General features: G+C 44.8%; 1 protein-coding gene and 2 long non-coding RNA genes across 20 annotated transcripts in view; 2 read left to right on the forward strand and 1 right to left on the reverse strand.

Moving 5' to 3' along the window:
* MYH10 (myosin heavy chain 10) overlaps positions 1-20,272 on the reverse strand; it is a 145,974-nt gene that overhangs the window by 12,725 nt on the left and 112,977 nt on the right. For all 18 annotated transcript variants that reach the window (XM_070563363.1, XM_008532431.2, XM_008532430.2 and 15 more), the window contains 12 exons: positions 19,170-19,307; positions 18,572-18,695; positions 16,938-17,109; positions 15,628-15,840; positions 12,159-12,303; positions 10,492-10,698; positions 7,886-7,990; positions 5,767-5,919; positions 5,084-5,332; positions 4,584-4,796; positions 2,613-2,825; positions 1,293-1,454 (listed from right to left, as the gene is read on the reverse strand). In XM_070563363.1, the coding sequence (XP_070419464.1) occupies positions 1,293-1,454; positions 2,613-2,825; positions 4,584-4,796; positions 5,084-5,332; positions 5,767-5,919; positions 7,886-7,990; positions 10,492-10,698; positions 12,159-12,303; positions 15,628-15,840; positions 16,938-17,109; positions 18,572-18,695; positions 19,170-19,307 (2,094 nt within the window). The remainder of the gene's footprint in view (positions 1-1,292; positions 1,455-2,612; positions 2,826-4,583; positions 4,797-5,083; positions 5,333-5,766; positions 5,920-7,885; positions 7,991-10,491; positions 10,699-12,158; positions 12,304-15,627; positions 15,841-16,937; positions 17,110-18,571; positions 18,696-19,169; positions 19,308-20,272) is intronic.
* LOC103559081 (uncharacterized) lies at positions 7,990-17,215 on the forward strand. The gene is made up of 4 exons (XR_011523667.1): positions 7,990-8,949; positions 14,618-14,896; positions 15,488-16,108; positions 16,799-17,215. It is a non-coding gene; the product is annotated as an uncharacterized lncRNA (long non-coding RNA).
* Positions 18,591-20,081, forward strand: LOC103559080 (uncharacterized). Its single transcript, XR_011523668.1, has 2 exons — positions 18,591-18,727; positions 18,800-20,081. It is a non-coding gene; the product is annotated as an uncharacterized lncRNA (long non-coding RNA).

Genomic DNA, 20,272 nt, shown 5'->3' on the forward strand with positions numbered 1-20,272 from the left:
TATATTATATTAATACATTTATATGAAATGTCCAGCATAGGCAACTCCATGGAGACACAAGTTAGTGGTTGACTGGTGCTAGATGTGGCAAAGATAGTGGGGAATGGGGAGTGACAGCTAATGGGGACAGGGTTTCTTTTAGGGGGAACCAGTGTCCAAAGTTAGTAGGTGATGGTTGTACAACCCTACGAATATACAAAAACACTGAAAACACTTTAAATAGATGAACTGTATTGTCTATGAATTACATTTCAAGAAAGCTGTTAAATAAAATCATAGTAATGTAATCTATATTCTTTGTAATTAGCTTAATAACCCTTGCAATTAGCTAGTCAAAACAAAAATCTTTGTATTTAGTTTTTTAAACTGACTTTATGGAAGCAAATAAGTTACTCATAAATCTATTATCCAGAGATGACTTTTCCTTCTAAACTTTTTTCTAAGTATGTACGTCTACATGTCTATATACAAAAATCTGTGCACACACATGTGTACAGTTACAAACCGAGTTGCCCTACACTGTATCTTCCTTTATTCATTCAAGCCCTGCTGTCATTGCATAATCCCCATCATGTAAATGGCTGGCAGTCCACTTACATTTAGGTTGTTTCCGTTTTTGCTAGCATAAATAACACTTAAGTTATGATCTCTGTATACAACTATTTCTTCTCATCTTTATATTGTTAGAATAAAGTCTCAAGATGTGGAATCACCAAAGTCAAAGGAATGGAAATTTCCTAAAGCTTTTGTCATAACTGACAAACGTCCCCCCAGAGAAGCTGTGCCTATTTATGCTCCCATCAGTAGTATATGAGAGGGCCCACTACCTGCCCTCTCTGTGGTGATTAAATCAGCAAATGTGATGATTAAATCAGACTCACAGAACTAAAGGAGGTGCCACGTTCCTCTCAGGTGACCCAGAGGTGGCTGCATGTTTAGTTAAGCATCACCAGAGGCTGTTCAGAGCCTCAAGAGCATGCTCCCCTGGTGGATGCTCCACCCGGGTGACTCCACCCCAGCTCTGTCCAGGTTTCGCTAAGTGGAGCCAAGCGCATCCTGTAGACAGTGGAGGTACACGTGCTATCTTTATGGCCTGCTGCCCCAACCCACAGCCAAAGGTGACAGCCCCACTGTGCTCTCTGGTGTGGTGGTGGCTCAGCCCTGAGATCGGTGGTAGGATGACAGGCTGGGCCCTGCACAGAGCTTTTCTCCCCAGTTTCACCAGTCACATCGTGCTTGATCTCAGTAGGGCCAGATGACACCAGCAGAGACTGATGTCTGGCTGCACATACCTGAAGTTTGCGAAGCTGCTTGATCACCTCATCCCTAGCTTTGTTTGCAGCCTCAATTTGAGCCTCCAGGTCCTTCAGGTCTATTTCCATTTTCTTCTTTGAAGCAACAGCAAGTGCCCGCTGTTTCCGTTCGTCCTCCAGCTCCGCCTCGAGTTCCCGCACCTGATGGATGGTACTAGGTTATGCCTGGTCATACCCTAGTATGTTCTCTCTCCTCCCAGAGAACAGACAGCCTGTCATGAGGGCTCTGGCTACTCTGTAGAGGTGCTGTCTGTTACTGCGCAGTTGTTAACAGAAAACCACAGTAGCTGAATTTTGTTCAAAGAGATCTTTAAACACCACCGTGTGGCACAAACCACTTCCACTGACCGCTACGAGGGAATGCAGAGGGAGAGTCCCTGATCGCAAGCTCATAGTCTAGGTGGTACAACAAAACTCAAAGACATGAGACAGCTTCTTGGGGAAGTTTCCTCTGGGGACACTCAAGCAGCCTGTGGAGAGGCCCACAGGGAGGTGCTGAGGTCTCGGGCCAGCACCATCTGGGGGAGGCAGCTTGGATGTGGATCCTCCAGCCCCAGTCAGGCCTTCAGATGGTGCAGCCGCTGAGCCAAGTCAGAAATCTCGACCCACAGGAACTGTGAGCTTTTAAGTGTTGTTTTAAGTCACTAAGTTTGAGGTAATCTGCTATCTAGCAATAAGTGACTAATATAATATATATTAGCGGAATAAAAGTAAGGAAATAAAACAAAATTAAATATATCCCAGATCTAAGACTTGATACTATGAACTCCAAGGAACTGTGAAAACACCCATAATTAATTTTTAAAGCAAACTTTTAAATTACAAGTTTAACACACATCCATAAAAGTATACAAATCATAAGTGCCTAGCAATTTTTTAAAATAAAAAAATGTAAATATCTGTTTATTTTCCTTTAAAGAAAGGTTTAATGAGGACATGTGATGTGAACTTCAGAAATATGCTGAATCACCTTGTCAGGTGCACACTGATTCTTTCCTGTACCCACAGTTTTAAGACTCACAGAACTTGAACCTAACTACATATTCCTTTGAGATTCCACTGAGGGATTTTTAATTGATGGTAAGTCTCGTGGCTGTAAGCAGCAATCATATTGTCTGCGAAATAGGAAATCAAAACCAATTATATTAAATTTTCAAGAATAAAATTATCAACTGACCAAATAAATTAATTTTACTCCAGATAATGTGTTCTAACGTGAACGAAAAGGATATTGACTCAAAGCTGAGCTTTCAGAACGAGCAAGTTCTTGTTCCGGAGGCCACACTTCCTTCGACCTACCTGTTTAATCAGCAGCCGCTTCTTTTCCTCATTCTGCTCATCTCTGGTTTGCAGGTCCCTCTCAAACTGGGCCTTCATGGCCTGCATGTTGACCTCCAGGCGAAGCTTGGCATCTTCTGTAGCCTGGAGTTCATCTTCCAGCTCCTCCAGCTGGGTCCTCATTTCCTCCACTTGCTGCTCTAGGGCTCGTTTGGATTTTTCAAGTTCATGAACCTAAACCACAGGAAGCATCAGGAAAGAGTTGACCTTTGGCAGAGGCACGAGCAAGAACAGCAGTCTTCCTGTTTCATAGGCCTGCACACAGCATACTGGCCCCTCTGGTCAGCCCTGGGCCAGCCTCCTGACACATCACACACATCCTTCCCTTCCCCTCTATGGCCGCTGCTGGTCCTCATTCTGAGTATGCCATTTAAATGACAGTATTGATTTCCTTACTCACATGTGCTCTGCAATCATTAAGAACAATGAAAAGAGTATGGAGTCAGAGGAACTTGTCTGTTGATTGGCCATTTGCCTGCCGTCTGTGTGTAATAGGTACTACAGTACATCCTTTCTTGCTGTGGAAAAGAAGGTTCGTACTGAAAACGCACATGTGTAAATTTGTAAACATTAAGGTGTGTTAGGCCTGCAGGGTGCAGCTAAAAGGAGGCCAGGCCTTTGTCTGGACAAAGATCCCCACAAGAAACATTTACCCAGTTCTCTGTGCCAAGCACTGTGCTGAGCACTTCCACCTCAAGTCTCATTTGATCTCCATGGCAACCCTCAGGCAGGCATGTGTGGGTGCTATTAGGTACCCTCTTTGGGGTTCATGGCCATGTCAGTTCTCTCAGGTGAGCAGGAGGAGACGTATGACACAGGAGGACCTGTGTTTGTTAGCAATGTCTGGTACTTCATAGGCACAAAGAAATGTTCATGGAATGAATGTGTGACTTGGTTATTCTAGAGAAAACTAATATAGGAACAAGAAAATGGAATCACCTGTGGAGTTCTCCGCTCTGCATTTTACTATGCAAGCAGGGCCATTTCTCCTCTAGGTGGCCCCTTCTTGTCCATGAAGCTGTTCCCCTGGGCACTAGGTTGTAGGAGACCCAGCAGGAAGGTAGGACAGACCTCCTTCCCTAATGATGTGGCCAGAGAGCCTACAGTCTATGAAAATGAGACTTTATGCTTTTCAAAGCGCATCTGCAGTAGCTTTATGCAAATATAATGTCCATACGACAGGTGAGGAAACAGGCTTGGAGAGGTGAGGTGGCTTCCCCTGGGCAGAATGGAAGCTGGTGGAAGAGCCCAGCCCCGAACCTCATCTTTGACTCCAGGCCTGGGCTTGTTTCACTACCCTCGACATCTCAATATACTAAAGGAGAGGCATAGGGTAATGAAAGTCATCGCAGGCCTTGTGGAAGATGTGTGCAGTAGAAGGATGAACAGTGTCACAGAAACTTCCAGACTGTGAATAAGCCCCCAAAGTGCTTGAAGCCTTCAGAGAAAACAATGAGGCCTCAGTGGCAAGACCCAGGTCAGACAGAGCTGCAGCCCCCACCTAGCTCCTCTCCAGGTTCCCCACTTCGTGCTGGAGACAGATCCCACGACCCCTCATCTGAGGGGACCTTGTGGTACTTGTGTTTGCTAACTACGTGTGACTCAGGAACAACGAAATCTTTTCTTTAAAGGTCCCTCGCCAGGATGCAGGTTAGGACAGAGCAGACCCGTGAAAGTGACAAGAATAAACAAAGCTGCACCACTGTCAGTGCTGCTACAAGAACTCCAAGCCTGGCTCCGGCACAGATAGCCGAGAACAGACCACGGAAAACCTGACAGCTTATCCCAGAAGACTTTAATCCCCCGTTTACACACAAGCCAAGACACTCCTAGACTACTTCGCTGGTGGGCTAGGCATTCCCAGGTCCTTCAGGCACTCCTGAGGAGCCGGCTGCTCCCCTTCTGAAGGCACCCGTCCCCAGGGACACGCACATTCTTCCCCACGTCATCCTTGGAGCTCATCAAGTCCTCCATGTCTGCCCGCAGCTGCTTGTTCTGCCTCTCAAACTCTTCTTTGGCCTCCAGGGCCTCCTCCAGGGCCCGGGCCAGGGACAGGGCCTTGGTTTCCTTCTCTCTGGCCTCTGCTTCAGCACGGTCTCGTTCTTCCGCATAGCGAGCAGAGATGTTCTTCTCTTCTGCTAACAGCTATATGGAATGGCAGCAGGAAATATTAAAAACGATTTTTAGCAACATAAACTTGTCTCATTCACTACGTGTCTGACTTATTGCTAAGAATACTACTATGAGATTATGGGTGTTCTTTAATTCCTTTTAGCTTTTCCACTTTTTACAATTTTGCTATAAATATGTACTACTTTTAAATAAGGAAAGATTATTTTAAATCAAAACAACAAAAGCGAGAGCTTTGCCAGAAGGAAACAACGTGTGGCACTGGTCCTGGAGTCTGGGAGACAGGAATGTTGAGAACCCACCTGATCGAACTTCTTCTGCTTCTTCTCCAAGTTGGAGACGATCTGGCGCTGATGGTCCAGGTCGACCATCAGGTCGTCCAGCTCCTGCTGGAGGCGGTTCTTAGTCTTCTCCAGCTTGTCATAGGCCAAAGCCTTTTCCTCCAGGCGCTGGCTCAAGGCCTCCACGTCTTTAAGAAGCTTCTTTTTGGCTTCCTCCAAACTTTCAATTGTTCCCAAGTCATCATCTACTTTCTTCTTGGTATCGGTCAACTAGGTTTTATGTAACAGAAAAAAAAGATCAGTATTAAAGAACCCAGTTGGCTTTTACATTTAAAGAATAAAGAAAAAACTTGTATTTAATTATTTTGAGAGAAGAAATAGTATTATAAATCAATACTATGTGATTTTAAACAAATGAATCTTAGATTGTAACAATTTCTTAGTTAATAATCTATAACATGATGATTGGGTTGAACCCTTACATAGGTGACACAGTCCTATATCTTCGTTTTAAATGCGTCTGACATTATGACCAGCATAGTATCAGCTTTTGGCTGGGTCAAAGGAAAAATACTTAACGGGCTTAATTTAGTACAGCCTAATTAACTGTCCCAAATGGACTGAAACAATCCAGTGGAGCAGGGACATTAGCTGCTAAATACACCCATCTAGGCCACCACAGCTTCCTAAGAGGACACACACACCTGGGACTGCAGGGCCAACACTTGTTTTTCCAAGTTCTTCCTGGCCTCCTCCTCCTCTTCCTGCTGCTCCTGCAGACTGTTCTTCTCCTCTTCTAGCTGCCGAATCCGACCGCTCAGGTTCAGTTTCTGGCGTGTCTCCTCCTGAAGAAGCTCCTGTTTATTTTTATAAAAGGTCATTACATTAATCACCAAAACAGGAATGCCTCTATTAAAAACAAGTTCATGTCATAAAAAAGAGAGCCTCACTATATGAGAAATACCCACTGACATTAATAGACAGAAAAGATTTAAAAACACACATGATAATTTCTTTTTTTGAGGAAGATTAGCCCTGAGCTAACATCTGCCGCCAATCTTCCTCTTTTTGCTGAGGAAGACTGGCCCTGAGCTAACATCCGTGCCCATCTTCCTCTACTTTATATGTGGGACGCCTACCACAGCATAGCTTGCCAAGTGGTGCCAAGTCTGCACCCAGGATCCGAACTGGTGAACCCTGGGCCACCGAAGCTGCGCCACCGGGCTGGCCCCATCATGCATGATAATTTTATAAAAGCTCTTAACACAGGGGCTGGCCCCGTGGCCGAGTGGTTGAGTTCGCGCGCTCCGCTGCAGGCGGCCCAGTGTTTCGTTGGTTCGAATCCTGGGCGCGGACATGGCACTGCTCATCGGACCACGCTGAGGCGGCGTCCCACGTGCCACAACTAGAAGAACCCACAACGAAGAATACACAACTATGTACCGGGGGGCTTTGGGGAGAAAAAGGAAAAAATAAAATCTTTAAAAAAAAAAAAAAAAAAAAAAAAGCTCTTAACACAAATATTGATTTAAACTCGGTCATGGAAGATGGAGGTATGGCAGCACCAGCCACTATCCACCCAGGGGCCCGGCCAGGGACTTGCGAGTGGTTCGAGCGCCTCTCCTTTTTTTTTTTTTTAAAGATTTTATTTTTCCTTTTTCTCCCCAAAGCCCCCTGGTACATAGTTGTGTATTTTCAGTTGTGGGTCGTTCCAGCTGTGGCACGTGGGATGCTGCTTCAGCGTGGCCTGATGAGCGGTGCCATGTCCGCAGCCAGGACCCAAACCAGCAAAACCCTGGGCCGCAGAAGCGGAGCGTGCGAACTTAACCACTCGGCGCCAGGGCCGGCCCCTTGCCACTCCTTCTTATGTCTCCTACATCTCACCACTTCTAGCATCCCTTCCTCGCCACTCCTCTGGCCCTCGGCACTTGGCATTTCTCACTAGGATCACCTCCAGTATTGGGCACTCTCAATTGTTTGTCCTTTATACTATCTGCCAGATTGATTTTTCTAAATGCTTTGAGACTCCCTTGCTTTGAGACTTGACAATTTTCAAAGGCACATATGGAGCTTTCTGTGGTCTGCCCCGTCTCTTTCTTTAGTCTTACTAACTAGGATGTGCTCACAGTGTGAGCCCCAATTACACTGAACTTGTGCCCAACTGCCTCATTATTCCACTTTCTTTTTGTCTGAGAATTTTACCCCTGTATCCCCAGCACCTAGCCCACAACCTGGCAAATAAACAAATACTTATATAAAGTTTGCAAATTTAATAAAAAATAAGATGTAAAACTGCAAGAAAAAAGTGCTACATTATTTTCATATCATCAAAGTCATTAACCTAACTTCTGACTTAACAACATCCCTAAGAAATGATTTGACACAAGTCTGGACAGTATGATAAGCAATCTTCAACCCACTCTTTCATGAAATGGACTGTTTCTTTTATGACAGTGTAATGAACTTTCCACCACAACAAACAATCTTATTTAAAATGGCCAGAAGCACACGTGAGCAATAGGACCGCCGCTTGGTGAACGACCTCCCAGGCAGCGCCTGTCAGTTCCAGCAAGAGCAGCTCCCAGGCCGCCCACACGTCCGCCCGCCACAGGACCCAGGGGCTCTGCATCGAGATACCGAGTCAGAGGAGACTTCCTGAGGACGGAGACCAGTCGTAGTGCAAGATGGTTCCAAATAAGAGTACAGCACAGAATCAGAAAGAGGTGATAAGAAGGCACTTCTGGGACTGCATGTTTCACCAACTTACAGATTATAGAAATGGCAGAGTTACTATTAAAGGCCCCTCACTGGCGCCCCCCATACCTGTGTGTCCTGTAGTTGAGACTCAAGACCAGCTGCATCCTTAGCAAATTTAATACCCTTCTTCTCTGCTTCTTCCAGAAGAGTTGAAACATTATCCAATTCATTCTGCAAGAAGTAAAAGATTAAATTCAACAGTAAGCAGATAAAAAGGGTCCAGAATCACCAGTCTTAAATGCCCACAAATAAAGCAGTATTTGGGGAGGAGGGGTGAACTTGAAACTGCCTTAAACTCAGTTAAGCTTCTCCAAGAGTCCATCGCCTCCCAAGAGCGCCCCAGCGAGCAGGCTCAGACAACTGAGCAGTCTCTGCCTAGAGAGGGCCGGGAGGCTCGTCAGGCAGAGCGCACACGCAGAGGGGGCTTCTCCTAACTTTGGTTTACTGTCTTATTTCTCATCATGAAGAGACAAAAATTATACCGAATCCTCTGGAAGACTGACAGCGAGCCCACACGAACAGGCTCCCTGATCAGCAGGTGTTTTGTTTTGATCCTTTTCCACACTAAAATGCATTGACCATATGCTTTGAGGGGACAAGTATCATTCATATTCTTACAGAACTTGCAAACTTTATTACACACATTCAAAGAAGTTTAAATCCTAGTATTCATAGTTCTAGCTTTAAAAAATCTGGTATTACATATTCATCATGAATATTAAACTATTTCTTATGGTCAGATTTTATGAATAATGTGGTAAAAATACTTTTTTCTTCTTCCTCCTCAATTAATGATGGCTCTAAAATATCTTCCTTCCCCCAAATCCCCACGGCATAAAACCTTTTACAATTTCTTGTGAGCACAGTGGGTACTAGAAAGAAGTGGAGGGACTCCGGAGGGACAGTAGGGCACCCTTCATTCTTGTTTGTCCTCTAGTCACGTTAGCAAAGGCATAAGGAGGACGTATCTAGACATGTGACACAAGTTAATGACATTTTTACTTTTACTCGTTTTAGCAACATCCTTCAGAGAGCCCACACTTCATCAGTCTTGGCAACAGTGCGGTGGAGAAGGGCTCCGGACTCAAGAGGGACGTCCTGCCTTCGACCCTGGCTCGGTAAACTGCCAGGTAAGTTGCCAGATGGAGGCAAGCTACCTTTTAGCTTCTTGGAGCCTCGCATTCCTCATCCACCAGACTCACCCGCGTGGGTGTGAGGATTACATGGGAGAACATACCCAAGGAGCCTGACGTATGCCCGGGGCAGCACAGGTGCTTCATGAATGTCACCCACCTCCCCTCCCCACCACACACAGTTAATAACGCTGTTCCTAACATCTCCTTTAGGAATATCTTTCTGGATTTGTGAGAGCGTGCATGTGCACGTGCCTACACACACACACACACCACCTATTTCAGTACACACATGTGCAGAAAAGAGTTAAGAGAGGAGGCCTGAGACTACTCTCCTTAGAAAGGATGTTGGCCCTTGGCTGGTGTCTGGGAACTTAGATCTCAGGAGGGCTCCTACCATTCCCTAGATAATAAAATGACTCACTGTGCCGAAACTGTGTACACACTAGTTTCTGCTCAACACCTGCTTTCCTTCTGGGAATGTGGAATGTCGGTACCTCTGAGGCAGGGGGTGCCTACGTGACCAGCCCCCAGCGAAATCCCTGGGCACTGAGTCTGTGAGCTTCCCCGGCAGACAGCACTTCCCACTGCTGTCACTGCCCACTGCGGAGGAATCAAGTGCACCCCGTGTGGCTGCCCTGGGACAGGACTGCTGGGAGCTTGTGCCCATCTCCTCAGGGCCTCCCGCAGGCACCCTTTCCCTTTACTGACTTTTCCTGTATCCTCTCACTGCGACAGGTTGTGGCCGTGAACAGGACTACATGCTGAGACCTGGGAGTCCTCCTAGGGGAGCCCTGAACCATGGGGTGGTCTCAGGTCTCTGACGTAACACAGTCCTGTAATTTTTTTCAGCACAGCAATACACAATGTACATCTCTTCTCACAAATACTCATCTACTGTATTGTTTTACTGGTTGCATGGAAGTCTATTCTTGGACATTAAAGTTATTTCCAATTATATTCTTTTATACACACTTATGCAACGAACATTCTTAAAGTTGAATCTGTGTGTACACATCCTTAATTATTTCCCTAAGATAAATTACCAGACATGAATTTACTGGGTCTAAGGGTATTCTTATTTTTGAGGCTTGTGACGTCAAAATGTCCTCTAGAAAAGGTTGTATTAATTTATACTTCAACCAGCAGTGTATAAAAAAATCTAGTTTTCACAAATTTTCACCAATACTAGGTGTAATTTTTTTTGCTCATTGTTCCTGTTCTCTTATTGTCTAGACTGATGGAGAAATTGAAGTTGTGCTTAAAATCATTCAAAGAACTATACCCACAATTCATTGTGGAATTTATTAGGTTTAAGGCCAATTCATGTTGTAATATTCTTAAAATAAATACTATTTGACTTAATCAAAGTAATATACACTAGGGACCTGAGATTGGACATACTTACTTGTGATGGTAATTGTCAGGTAATTAACAGCACATTAGGCCTGAGTCTCTTACGGCCACAGAAGGATAACATGGGTAAACCATGGGCATGCCACTGCGGGATCTGTCCAGAGTAAAGGTTTCCAGGCTTACCTGTAACTTATTGGCTTTCTCAGCCAGCTCCACCCTGAGTCTGTCTCCTTCCGAGACCTTGGCGTGCAGCTCCTGGACCTGGGCATCGAGTTTCTTCCTCTTGTGCTCAGACTCCGCCTTGACCTGCTGCAGCACCTTCACCTCACATGCCAGCTCCTTGTTGTCTGTCTCCAGGCCCTGCTTGTTCTTCTCCAGGTTTGCTTTGAACTAGGAGATGGAAGGGAAGAATTTACTAGGATTTTTATAATACTCCATAAAAGGCACTGCTTTTTCTATCTGTAGAATTGTGCCCGATACTTGGAGCAGGAAGTTGTTGTTCTTTGAGCAGGAAGATTTCTACAGAAGGAACACAGCTGTACACACTGCTGGGGGCAGTGGGTGTGGATATCGAGGCACTCACTGCACCGTGCGCTTTTTTATCCTTGCCAGTGCAGGGTGAGGGTGAGGAACCAAGTGCACCCTGTCCAAAGGGAATCGTGCATTCATGTCATCCTTTGTACAAAACACGTTTTGTTTTTAAAAAAGTGCGATTTTTTTAAAAATAAGGAGCTGAAAATCTGGTTGCTGGGAAGGATGAACACAGGGACACATCTGAATAACAGAGAGGCAGTACGTAACATGAGTAAGCATGGTATGTTGGTGCCAGGGTGAGCACATCAGGACCGGAGCTCTGCAGGCACCGCCTCGGGGATGACATGGGACTCAGGATGGGCTTTCCAGGCAGTGCAATCGGGTTACATGCGGCTCTGGGGCCAGACTGCGGGGCGTCCACCTGCCTTTCCACTTACTAGCTGTGTGACCCTGGCTTAATTTCCTCACGCTGCTGGGCCTCAGTTTGCTCATTCTTGGAATGAGAATGATAGAGAATAACCGATAGGGTTGTAATAAAGGTTAAAGAAGGCACTGCCTCTAGAGAACTTAGCACAGTGACTGACACATACCAGTGTAAATGTACAACAAATGTTAATGCTGTTGTATAAATTAAAATGTGGCATATGGACAGGCAGACAGAGAGGAGAAAGATGGGGAAATCAGAACAAGAGCAAAACGCATGAAGGAAGAGATGACTATGGGAAATAATGAGGAAAAGACTTGTCTGCCGAGGAAGATGGTTTGAATGAGAGGGTGTATGAAATTGAGTTTTATCAGGATGGAAAGGTGAGATATACGAGATACAGGAGAGAGAACAATGAAATGAATGGCAATAATGTGCATGGTGGCTTGAGACAGATCAGAGGCAGGGAGGGATGAGAAGCAGAGAGGAGGATAAGGAATATTTGAGAGGGACCATCAGCAGGACCTGGTGACTTACGGGCAGCAGACAAGTGAGAGAATGACTTCAAACTATTCTAGTTTTTGAGTTAAGTCATCAGGAGAAAGATGACAGTGCAAGGAGACACTGGGAGGAATATGTCATTTGAGATGGTAGCTGGATCCACCCAGTTCTTTAAAAAAAAAAAAAGTCAAGGGCCTACGGCTCTTCTAGGTGAGCCGTGTGCTTTAGAAAGCAGCCACCTGTGAGTTATGCGTCCCCATCAGTCCACCAGTGTTGCAAAAAGGCTAGGAATTAATCAGCACTGACTGGACAGAAGGGTGGAGTAGGATGGAAGTCTGTCTGATGGCTGATTTCCTCCAAGACATGGACGCGCGGCTAGGGCTTCCCTTACCCTCTTGGCCTGTTCCAGTTGCTCCGAGAGCTCTTCCAGGGCTGTTGCATGTCTTTGTCTCATGTCCTGGATTTGAGCTTCATGGTTCTTAGTTTCTTCCTCGAGAGCCTTCTTCAGCTCTGCCACTTCCTGTTCACGTTTTGTCCTAGAGAAAGATATTTTTAGAGAAAGCAGCTCAGAATTAGTCGACTGATTAAATTAAGAGCACTTTTTTTAAGTGCTGCTTTTGTTTTAAATAGTACATCAACTCCTTTGATAATTATGAGATGTGCTACTATCCAATAGGTTAGTGCATCCATTATTGTGATATGGGGAATCCTTCCAGAACGAGCGTTAACTCCCATTCCACATCGACTTCTAATCGAGACACAGTGTAACATCCCTTAGGGTCTTCAAACCTTTCTGGGCAGTCTGGTTGTACCGTAGGTCAGGAACTGGTTAACACAAGATGCCAAACCGCCTACTACAGCACCAGCAGACATTTCAATAAAACTGGAAAAGGGTAAATCCTGAATATGCTTTCGAAAGCTAAGGGGCCGTAAAGGCCAAACAAATTAGGACACTGCACCTGACAAAAGCAGGACTCTTTCTCGTCACTCATGTGAAACAGTTGCAGTCAACTAACATCCTCCCCAAACTCTATCAGAAAATGGTTTAAGCTTGGGAGGAGGAGCAGGAAAATGAGAAGGCAGGCTGAAGGGTGGCATTCCTGGTTCAGAAAGGGTTTCTAGAGTTAGATATGAGAACACAGCAGGTATAAGACCATACACTTTGAACGTCCTGAGGCAAGCTGAGGTTTTATCTAACCTACATTTAGGGTATGAAGATCACATTAGTATTAAATATCTTTACATGGCTTTCAAATATTTTTATAATTTGCTATGACATATATAGGGTAACTTGAAAAACCAAAGTTATTTTACCAACTAGAAGAGACTTCACCCCCACGACAAGTCACTCTAAATTTGTCGATATGAGCCATCTTTAATTTAAGCATATAGCTTGATAAAGACTGAAACCAGCAGGGTAAATACCACACCTGCTAAGAGCAGTAGTGACCTCAAGAGTTTAAGTAGCTATAACTTTACAATAATCCTGAAGCATAACTCTGGCAAGCTTGTTTTATACTTTAAAACACATAACCAGTTAGAACAGTGACCTATATGCTTATTCCTGTGCGGGCACGCTTTCCTCTCTACCAGTGGAGTGCTGAGATCTGGAGGGCTGAGACCAGCTTTGCCAGGAGAAGAGGGGCTGCTCGCTCTGCGGTTGCGGGTAGCCAGACAAAAGGAATCACTAACAATTCTTTGTGGCCCAGCCTACCCAGCCCCAAGTTCACTAGAGATGAAAGACACGCACTGGTCTGGCCTGTGCTCTGCAATCTTCCTTGCAGAGGAAGGGCTAGATGGTGGAGGTGGTTGAGGATGCCGGGATCCGAGCGTCAGCCCAACGAGACTGAGGAACTCCATCGAGATTCTTTCAGTTCGCCCTGGGGCTCAGCGCTTTATCAGACAGCACGACATTTCTCCTGCTGTCGATGCACTGTCTTTTGGGTGAATAGTTTTGTTCCTAATCTCTGCTTGAAACCAACAGTCAGCAGAGCCCTTCACCTTTCCTCCTCCAGGCTAAACCACCCAATTTCCTTTAGTCTTTTACCATAAGTCCTGAAGAGAGTTCAAGTGCCAAGTCTGCTGCAGAGTATTTGATTTGGTGAGGACAGTTACTTTTATACCAATCACGTGATACACAACTGGGGAAGACCCAGTGGAGAAGGCTAACACATCTGAGCTGCAGGCAATTGAAATTCTTCACAAAACAGAATCAATAGGGCTATATTTGAGCATAGCCATGGCTTTAATAAATATGCACATATCATTTGTACTTTGTTTTTTTTGCAAGAATTGAGTGGAGGAAATGATCAGAGCCCTTTTCCTATTGTAGTCAAAAGACCAGCTGAGAATGGGTATTTCAACAAAGTCTACTTTAATAGTTTCCAGATTTTTAAAAAGCACATCTTCCAAAGAGAATGCCAGGACTTTAAACTGCTCAAAGCAGAGTTCCTCTGCTGCAGTGGAGTGGGAAGCCTCCAACCCTGCCTGGCTGGGACGGGCTCTCTCTGGGGACACACCCCTGTACTGCTGCTGTGACCTTACATATTCATGGGCAAAGTCCTGGCCACAATATTAGGCTCATTACCTCCGTTTCTTCACCACTGAGCGCTCCCCTGACACCCACAATCTGACCTCAGTCTCACGGCTCAGAGGGCCTGCTCTGCAGACTGGGTGATGTCAGTCTCTCCAGGTCCAGGCACCCAGATGAGCACACCCTTGTCCTCCAGGCAAGAGCACCACTGGCTTTCACCACAACACACTTCCCTCCTGGTTGCTCCAGGTCCTTTCCTACCTCTCTGGCCACATCTGTCTTCATAAATGATTCCTTCTATCCTGGTTTTATTTCAGGCCTTATCTTAGCCGCCTTCCCAGAGTGATGGGTACTCTTCCCATCACGCACATGGTGGAACAGCTGGCAGGGCGCTGTGTGTGTGTACGCATGCATGCAGCCAGTCAAATCTACCAGCCAAGGCAGCCTGGGGATTCCTGGGGCAGGCCTCATGTGCCTGGCAACTTGAGTCTTGAGGAGGGAGAAGATGGTCAGGAAGAGGCCAAGACAGCAATCTGGGAGATCACAACTCAGCGACTTATATGACAAGTATATCTACATGCCAGCAGGAGCCGCAGGTCAGCCCGTCTGCCCACCGGCTCGTTCCTATAGCTCTCCTGTGACTTCTGTGGGCTGACATGCTAAGGTTTCAACATGTGGATCTTCTCTGGCTGTGCTCACCTGTGCTTGTCACTTTCTTTTTGCCTACCCTTGGCTGCTGGTTCATCTGTGACAGCATATGACTCTGCCCAACACACACCTTTGTCTGAGTACCTGTATTCACCTTTCTCTTCATCTCTGTGAATGTGTACCTCCCTTCTCATGTTTGCCTACCATGTTCATACCAATTGGTGCTACCAGCAGATGCCTGACCACCAGATATTTCCCCCTATTTCTGTGCCTGTCCCATCTATCCCTCTGGTCCTCTCTCTCTCTCTTACATAGTCTCTGTATAAATCTTTCCAACCCTCTCTATGTGTGTATCTGTCCTCTGTCTTTCCCTTAGACATCCATCACTGACTGTGGCTTTTCTAAAAGATCACATCTCACTCTGCACCTCAGTCTGTTGGTCCATCCCCCAGCCTGTACGCTTTCTACCTGTAAGCTGGTTTGTTTCTATAAGAAACAAACTACTATTTTGTTATCGTTTCACCTGCTATTAATTCCAGGAGAGAGAGGATACTCAGAAGGACAACATAAAGAAAAACATACCATCTCACAAAGAGAGCAAGCACATCCACAGCATCCCCGCCAGACCTCGTGGGAGAGCTCAGCAGACACCAGGTGATGCGCTGCCTCCCTCACTCACCGGAGTTCCTGCTGAGCTGCGGTGGTGTCCAGAGTGTCCTCCAGCTCTGTTTTCAGAGCTTCCAGTTCCTCACTCAAGTCCCTTTTCTGCTTTTCTGCCTTGTTCCGGGAAGCCTTCTCAGATTCAAAGTCTTCCTGGAGTTCAGCGATTTGGGCTTGTAGCTCTCGCACAACTTTAAGTGCATTATTCTTATGGAGTGTCTCGTCATCACCCCTGTTAAAAGACCCAGGCGCAAGAAGCACTGAGAGCTGGCGCACAGATGCACTGTTTCCCAGGTGAACCAGCCCCTGCAGACCTATCCACGGGAGACCCCAGTTACACATCCCTCTGCCCGTGGCACGAGGCTGGAGCGGCTGCCCAGGGCCTGCTCGGCAGGCAGGGATGGACACAGGAAACTGACGTGCAGGCCCCAGAGCTGGCAGCAGCAGAGCTAGAATCAGAATCCAGCCCATTGTGAAGGGCTAAAATCCTCCATTAAAAGGTAGGACAATCTCACTTTAACGATTAGAATATTAAAAAATTCCCTCAAGTAAAATGTTATTATAATTAGGAAACTGCTCAAGGTGGCAGTCTAGTCTATCAAATTGGTATCAGCCTACAGTGAAGCAGCAAATTCAAAGTTCTCAGAACACAGTAGAAAAAAGAGACCTGCCACCTTCACACCTTCTACTTTACACGTCATCTTTCCTCTAGCGCATCTTTTTGCTCATGTGCATGGTTTAATGTTGGTAGATTCTTCTGACTGGGAATAGTTGGGATGTTTGAGGTGAGGGAAGGAAAGCTGATAGACATGATTGCAAGTGGTAGAGAACCTTAATTCTAGATTCTAGCTCTCCTCTACAAGTGAGAAAGCAGAAAATCTGGCTGAAGTAAGACTAACAGTGAGAGAGGACAGAGAAACATTTCTGTTACAAGATTTTCTTGATTGTAATCAATTATAAATTAAACTCTAAGTCCTAAGACCATGTTAAAGTGATTTTCTCTAAACTTCTAAAATATACTGAAATTAATCTGTAATGTACAAACATTTGATATGGTAAAATAATTTGCTCTGGTGTGAATTTCCAAGGATTTCACGATACGACTAATGATTTTAAGCATAAATACTGAGAACGGTGTACGAGATTTTCTTGCAACCCTAACATAAATTTTGTACTTCTGGGTTTTTCAGGTTCTTATGTTAGACCTAACAACAAGTAAACTACACATCACTCTCCTGGGGTTTTTGTCTGCTCCTAGACCTGAGACATTCTGTTGAAAATAAACCCCACAGTAACTTCAGTCCAAAGGCCTTTGCAGTGATGGCAGACCTGGCCAGAGCGCCCTGCAGCTCCTCCTCCTTCTTGGCCAACTGGATCTTGAGCTCGTCGATCTGTGCCTGGAGCTCAGCGATCTGGTCCTGCAGGTCAGTTGTTTCACCATCAAGTTTTCTTTTGGCTTTTTCCAGTTCCTGACGAGTCTTCTCTTCCTTCTTTAAGCGTTCTTTAAGGCAAGATACAAGAAGCTCTTCAACACGGTGAATGACACCATGTGAATAAATTCAAAATATAAATTGATTAAAGTTGAAAATAAGCCATTTTATTCAAAAGCATGTCACTGCCTTGATAACACTGTGCCAACAGCTCAGTCATTTGAAACCATTAAGACCAAACTGAAGGCGAGATAAATTAGTGGGAAGATGGATTTTAAGGAAGAAATTGGGTGGGTTCTAAGGATGTCCTTTCATAAGAAGTGAGCCCACGCTGTTAGAGTTGAAGTGACCTGGAACCCTCTCATGCCACCCCCATCGCTGTGCCCAGGTTTGGAGAGGGGCTCAGCAGAGGCTAGGGCAGTGTTTGTAACTGCCCATCCCCCACCCCTTCACTGGGAATCCCTGGTTTGACAGAGGGCGGGCAGAAGGTCATGCATCTTCTCCGCCCTCCCCTCTAAAATTCTGCAGTCACCCCTTAATTAACGCCATGATCCTTTCCATTCAAATGCTTTCCTCACAACACCACGACCTGTGTGCCGTTGTGTTCTCCAGCGGGAACCAATATGCTGAGAAGATGAGACTGAGTAGCACAGCCCGATCAAAAAGGGAGAAAAAACAGCCACGTCGACACCTGCTGTCTGCCACCTCCCGCACAGCAGTGTACACTGGTACAAATGGTTTGTGAAACAGTTTCATACTGGCATCCCCTCTTTTGTTTATACTAAACAACAACAACAAGGACAACAAAACCCTAAAGATTTGTGTAAAACCACTCATTTTCTCCCCATTACAGAAGCAACGCATTAGGAAAGGTGGTCATGCCCCGCAGGTGCTGTTCACACTTTCTCGAGACCAGGGCATCCTGAGCCATGCTCTTCCTTCCTCAGTGTCAACACCAGTCTCTAGCGGCTGGACAGAGGAGAGGTTTTATATGCTCTTCCCAACTCCTACTCTCCTTTCCTATTTCTTTTGGAGAAAGTGGTGATTCATTTTGCAAAAATCCTAGGATTTCCCGACTTTATTTTTGCCATCATGTGAGACATGGTCTCCTCAGCAGCTTCTCCTGTCCCTGCAGTTATGTCAGAGGCGGTCCCTCTGTGAAGTGAGACCTGGGCAACTTAATGCAGTTTCAGATTAAACACACACCAAGTCCAATGGCCTGTACGACTCAAACTTAAATTAGATTCTATGTCCACCAACGGGCAATGGATTTCTACCACAGGCCCAACTTGAAAAAGTAAAAGTTTAAAAGATAATTTAGCGCCACTCCATCATAAATACTTGGTGACTAGACAAGTATTATAACTTGTAATAATAAGTTATGATAATAACTTATAATAGACATTTTAATAATGGAACCCAAACTGATTAGTAATCACCATGTACATTTTCTATTATTGCACGTTGTGATTTCAGTTCAATCTGAACACTCGCATGTCCTAGTCCTAAATTTCTCTAACCCGAGACACTAACCTTCTAAATCAGAGATCATCACTTCTTGTTTATTCCTGATTTTGGCCAAGTTTTTTGCCTTTTCTTCCTCTTCAGCCAGCTGAGAGGAACACTCAGCAATGCGATCTTCCATGAGTTTCTTTTCCTGAAAGGACAAAGTTGACTGCTTCAGAAAAGGTATTCAAAATAACAACTGGGGTTTGGTACTACTTAGAAAACAAGTAACACTGGCACTGCCTCCCCCAACAGATGGTGTGCTCCAAAAAGGCCAGAAGGCTCCCTGATCCTGGGGCCGACCTCCAGAGCGTGGCCCAGCTGCCCAGCCATCAGGGTCCCACAAGAGGCTGAAGGAACTGATGCACAGATGGGAACAAGGCATCAATGAGTGATCAACGTGTACAAAATGTGCGGGGTAAATACCTAAAGGATTATAAGGCTATTTGGTGGAGTTAAAAAATTACATAGTTTCCGTCTTTAGAAATCTATACAGGCAGAGACAGAGAGAAAACGACGTAAATGAACCTGAGCTTTTCCCGTTTGAAGCCACCTTCAGTGAGTGCATCCACGAAAGTATTGTTCATATTCTATCATCAACCTTTGAATAGAAATATTCTCTTACTTTGATAAATTTGGAATTTTGGTCCTCGAGAAGCAGAATCTCCTCTTCCATCTTCTTGATTTTAGCCTCTGCTGTCACCTTTTCCAGCTGCAGTTTCTGGCGAGCTCCTTCTTCCTCATCCAGTTGCTCCTCAAGGTCCTTGTGAAGAAGATCACAGAGTCAATCTCCTCACTTTCTCCACAAAATTCCACCACATGTTAATAAAATCAAAGGAGTGCACATTAAAATGAAATACCAATTTTTAAGTTTCAAAATGGCAAGGATCTTTTTTAAAATATGAAATGCAGTTATGTGAAACAGACATTCGTATCAGACTTCAGGTTAAAGTACAAACTGGATTAATCCTTCTGGAATCCAATGTAGCAAAGTGCAGTAAGCTTTGAAAACAAGCATTTCTTTTAAACCAGCAATTTCAGGAAATAATCACAGATGTGATTTATGTTAAAAAAAGTAATAGTAAAGTGTTATTTATAATATTGAGGAACTATGAACATGCTACAAAAAAGTCTTGGTAATTAAAAGTTGGTATTTTTAAAAATAGAATAACTAATTAAAATTCATATTTTGGAATAATAATTACTAACACAAGGAAATATGAGTAATATAGAACTACATCAAACACGTACTTAATTTACCCCACCTGCTCCCTCCTCCCCTTGTGTTATTTTGAAGCAAATCCCAAATATCACATTTCATCTGTAAAACCTTCAGGCTGCATCCCTAAAAGATAAAGTCCACTTAAAAATACATTTGTTTGTTCCAATCGGAATCTAAATCAGGTTCACACACAGTGACTGACTGATAAGCCTCTTAAGACTCCCAGACTTTAATCTCTAGATTCCTCTCTATTTCTTTCTCCTCCCTCTCTCACCATTTGTTTGTCAAAAAAAAAAAAAAAAAAACAAACAAAAACCAACACAGGTCATTTGTCCTAGAGTTTCCCACAGTCTGCATTTTGTTAATTGCATCCCTGTACTGCACATGCCTAAGGTGACAAAAGCAGTGGACATGACCGTATGTTCAGTATAATTTCAATTAATAAATGAATCCATATGTGTCTGTTTAGAAATATAGGCAAGAAACAATAACAGAGGTAATGGAGT

This window comes from Equus przewalskii, chromosome 10 (assembly GCF_037783145.1).
Source record: "Equus przewalskii isolate Varuska chromosome 10, EquPr2, whole genome shotgun sequence".
NCBI lineage: Eukaryota > Metazoa > Chordata > Mammalia > Perissodactyla > Equidae > Equus > Equus przewalskii.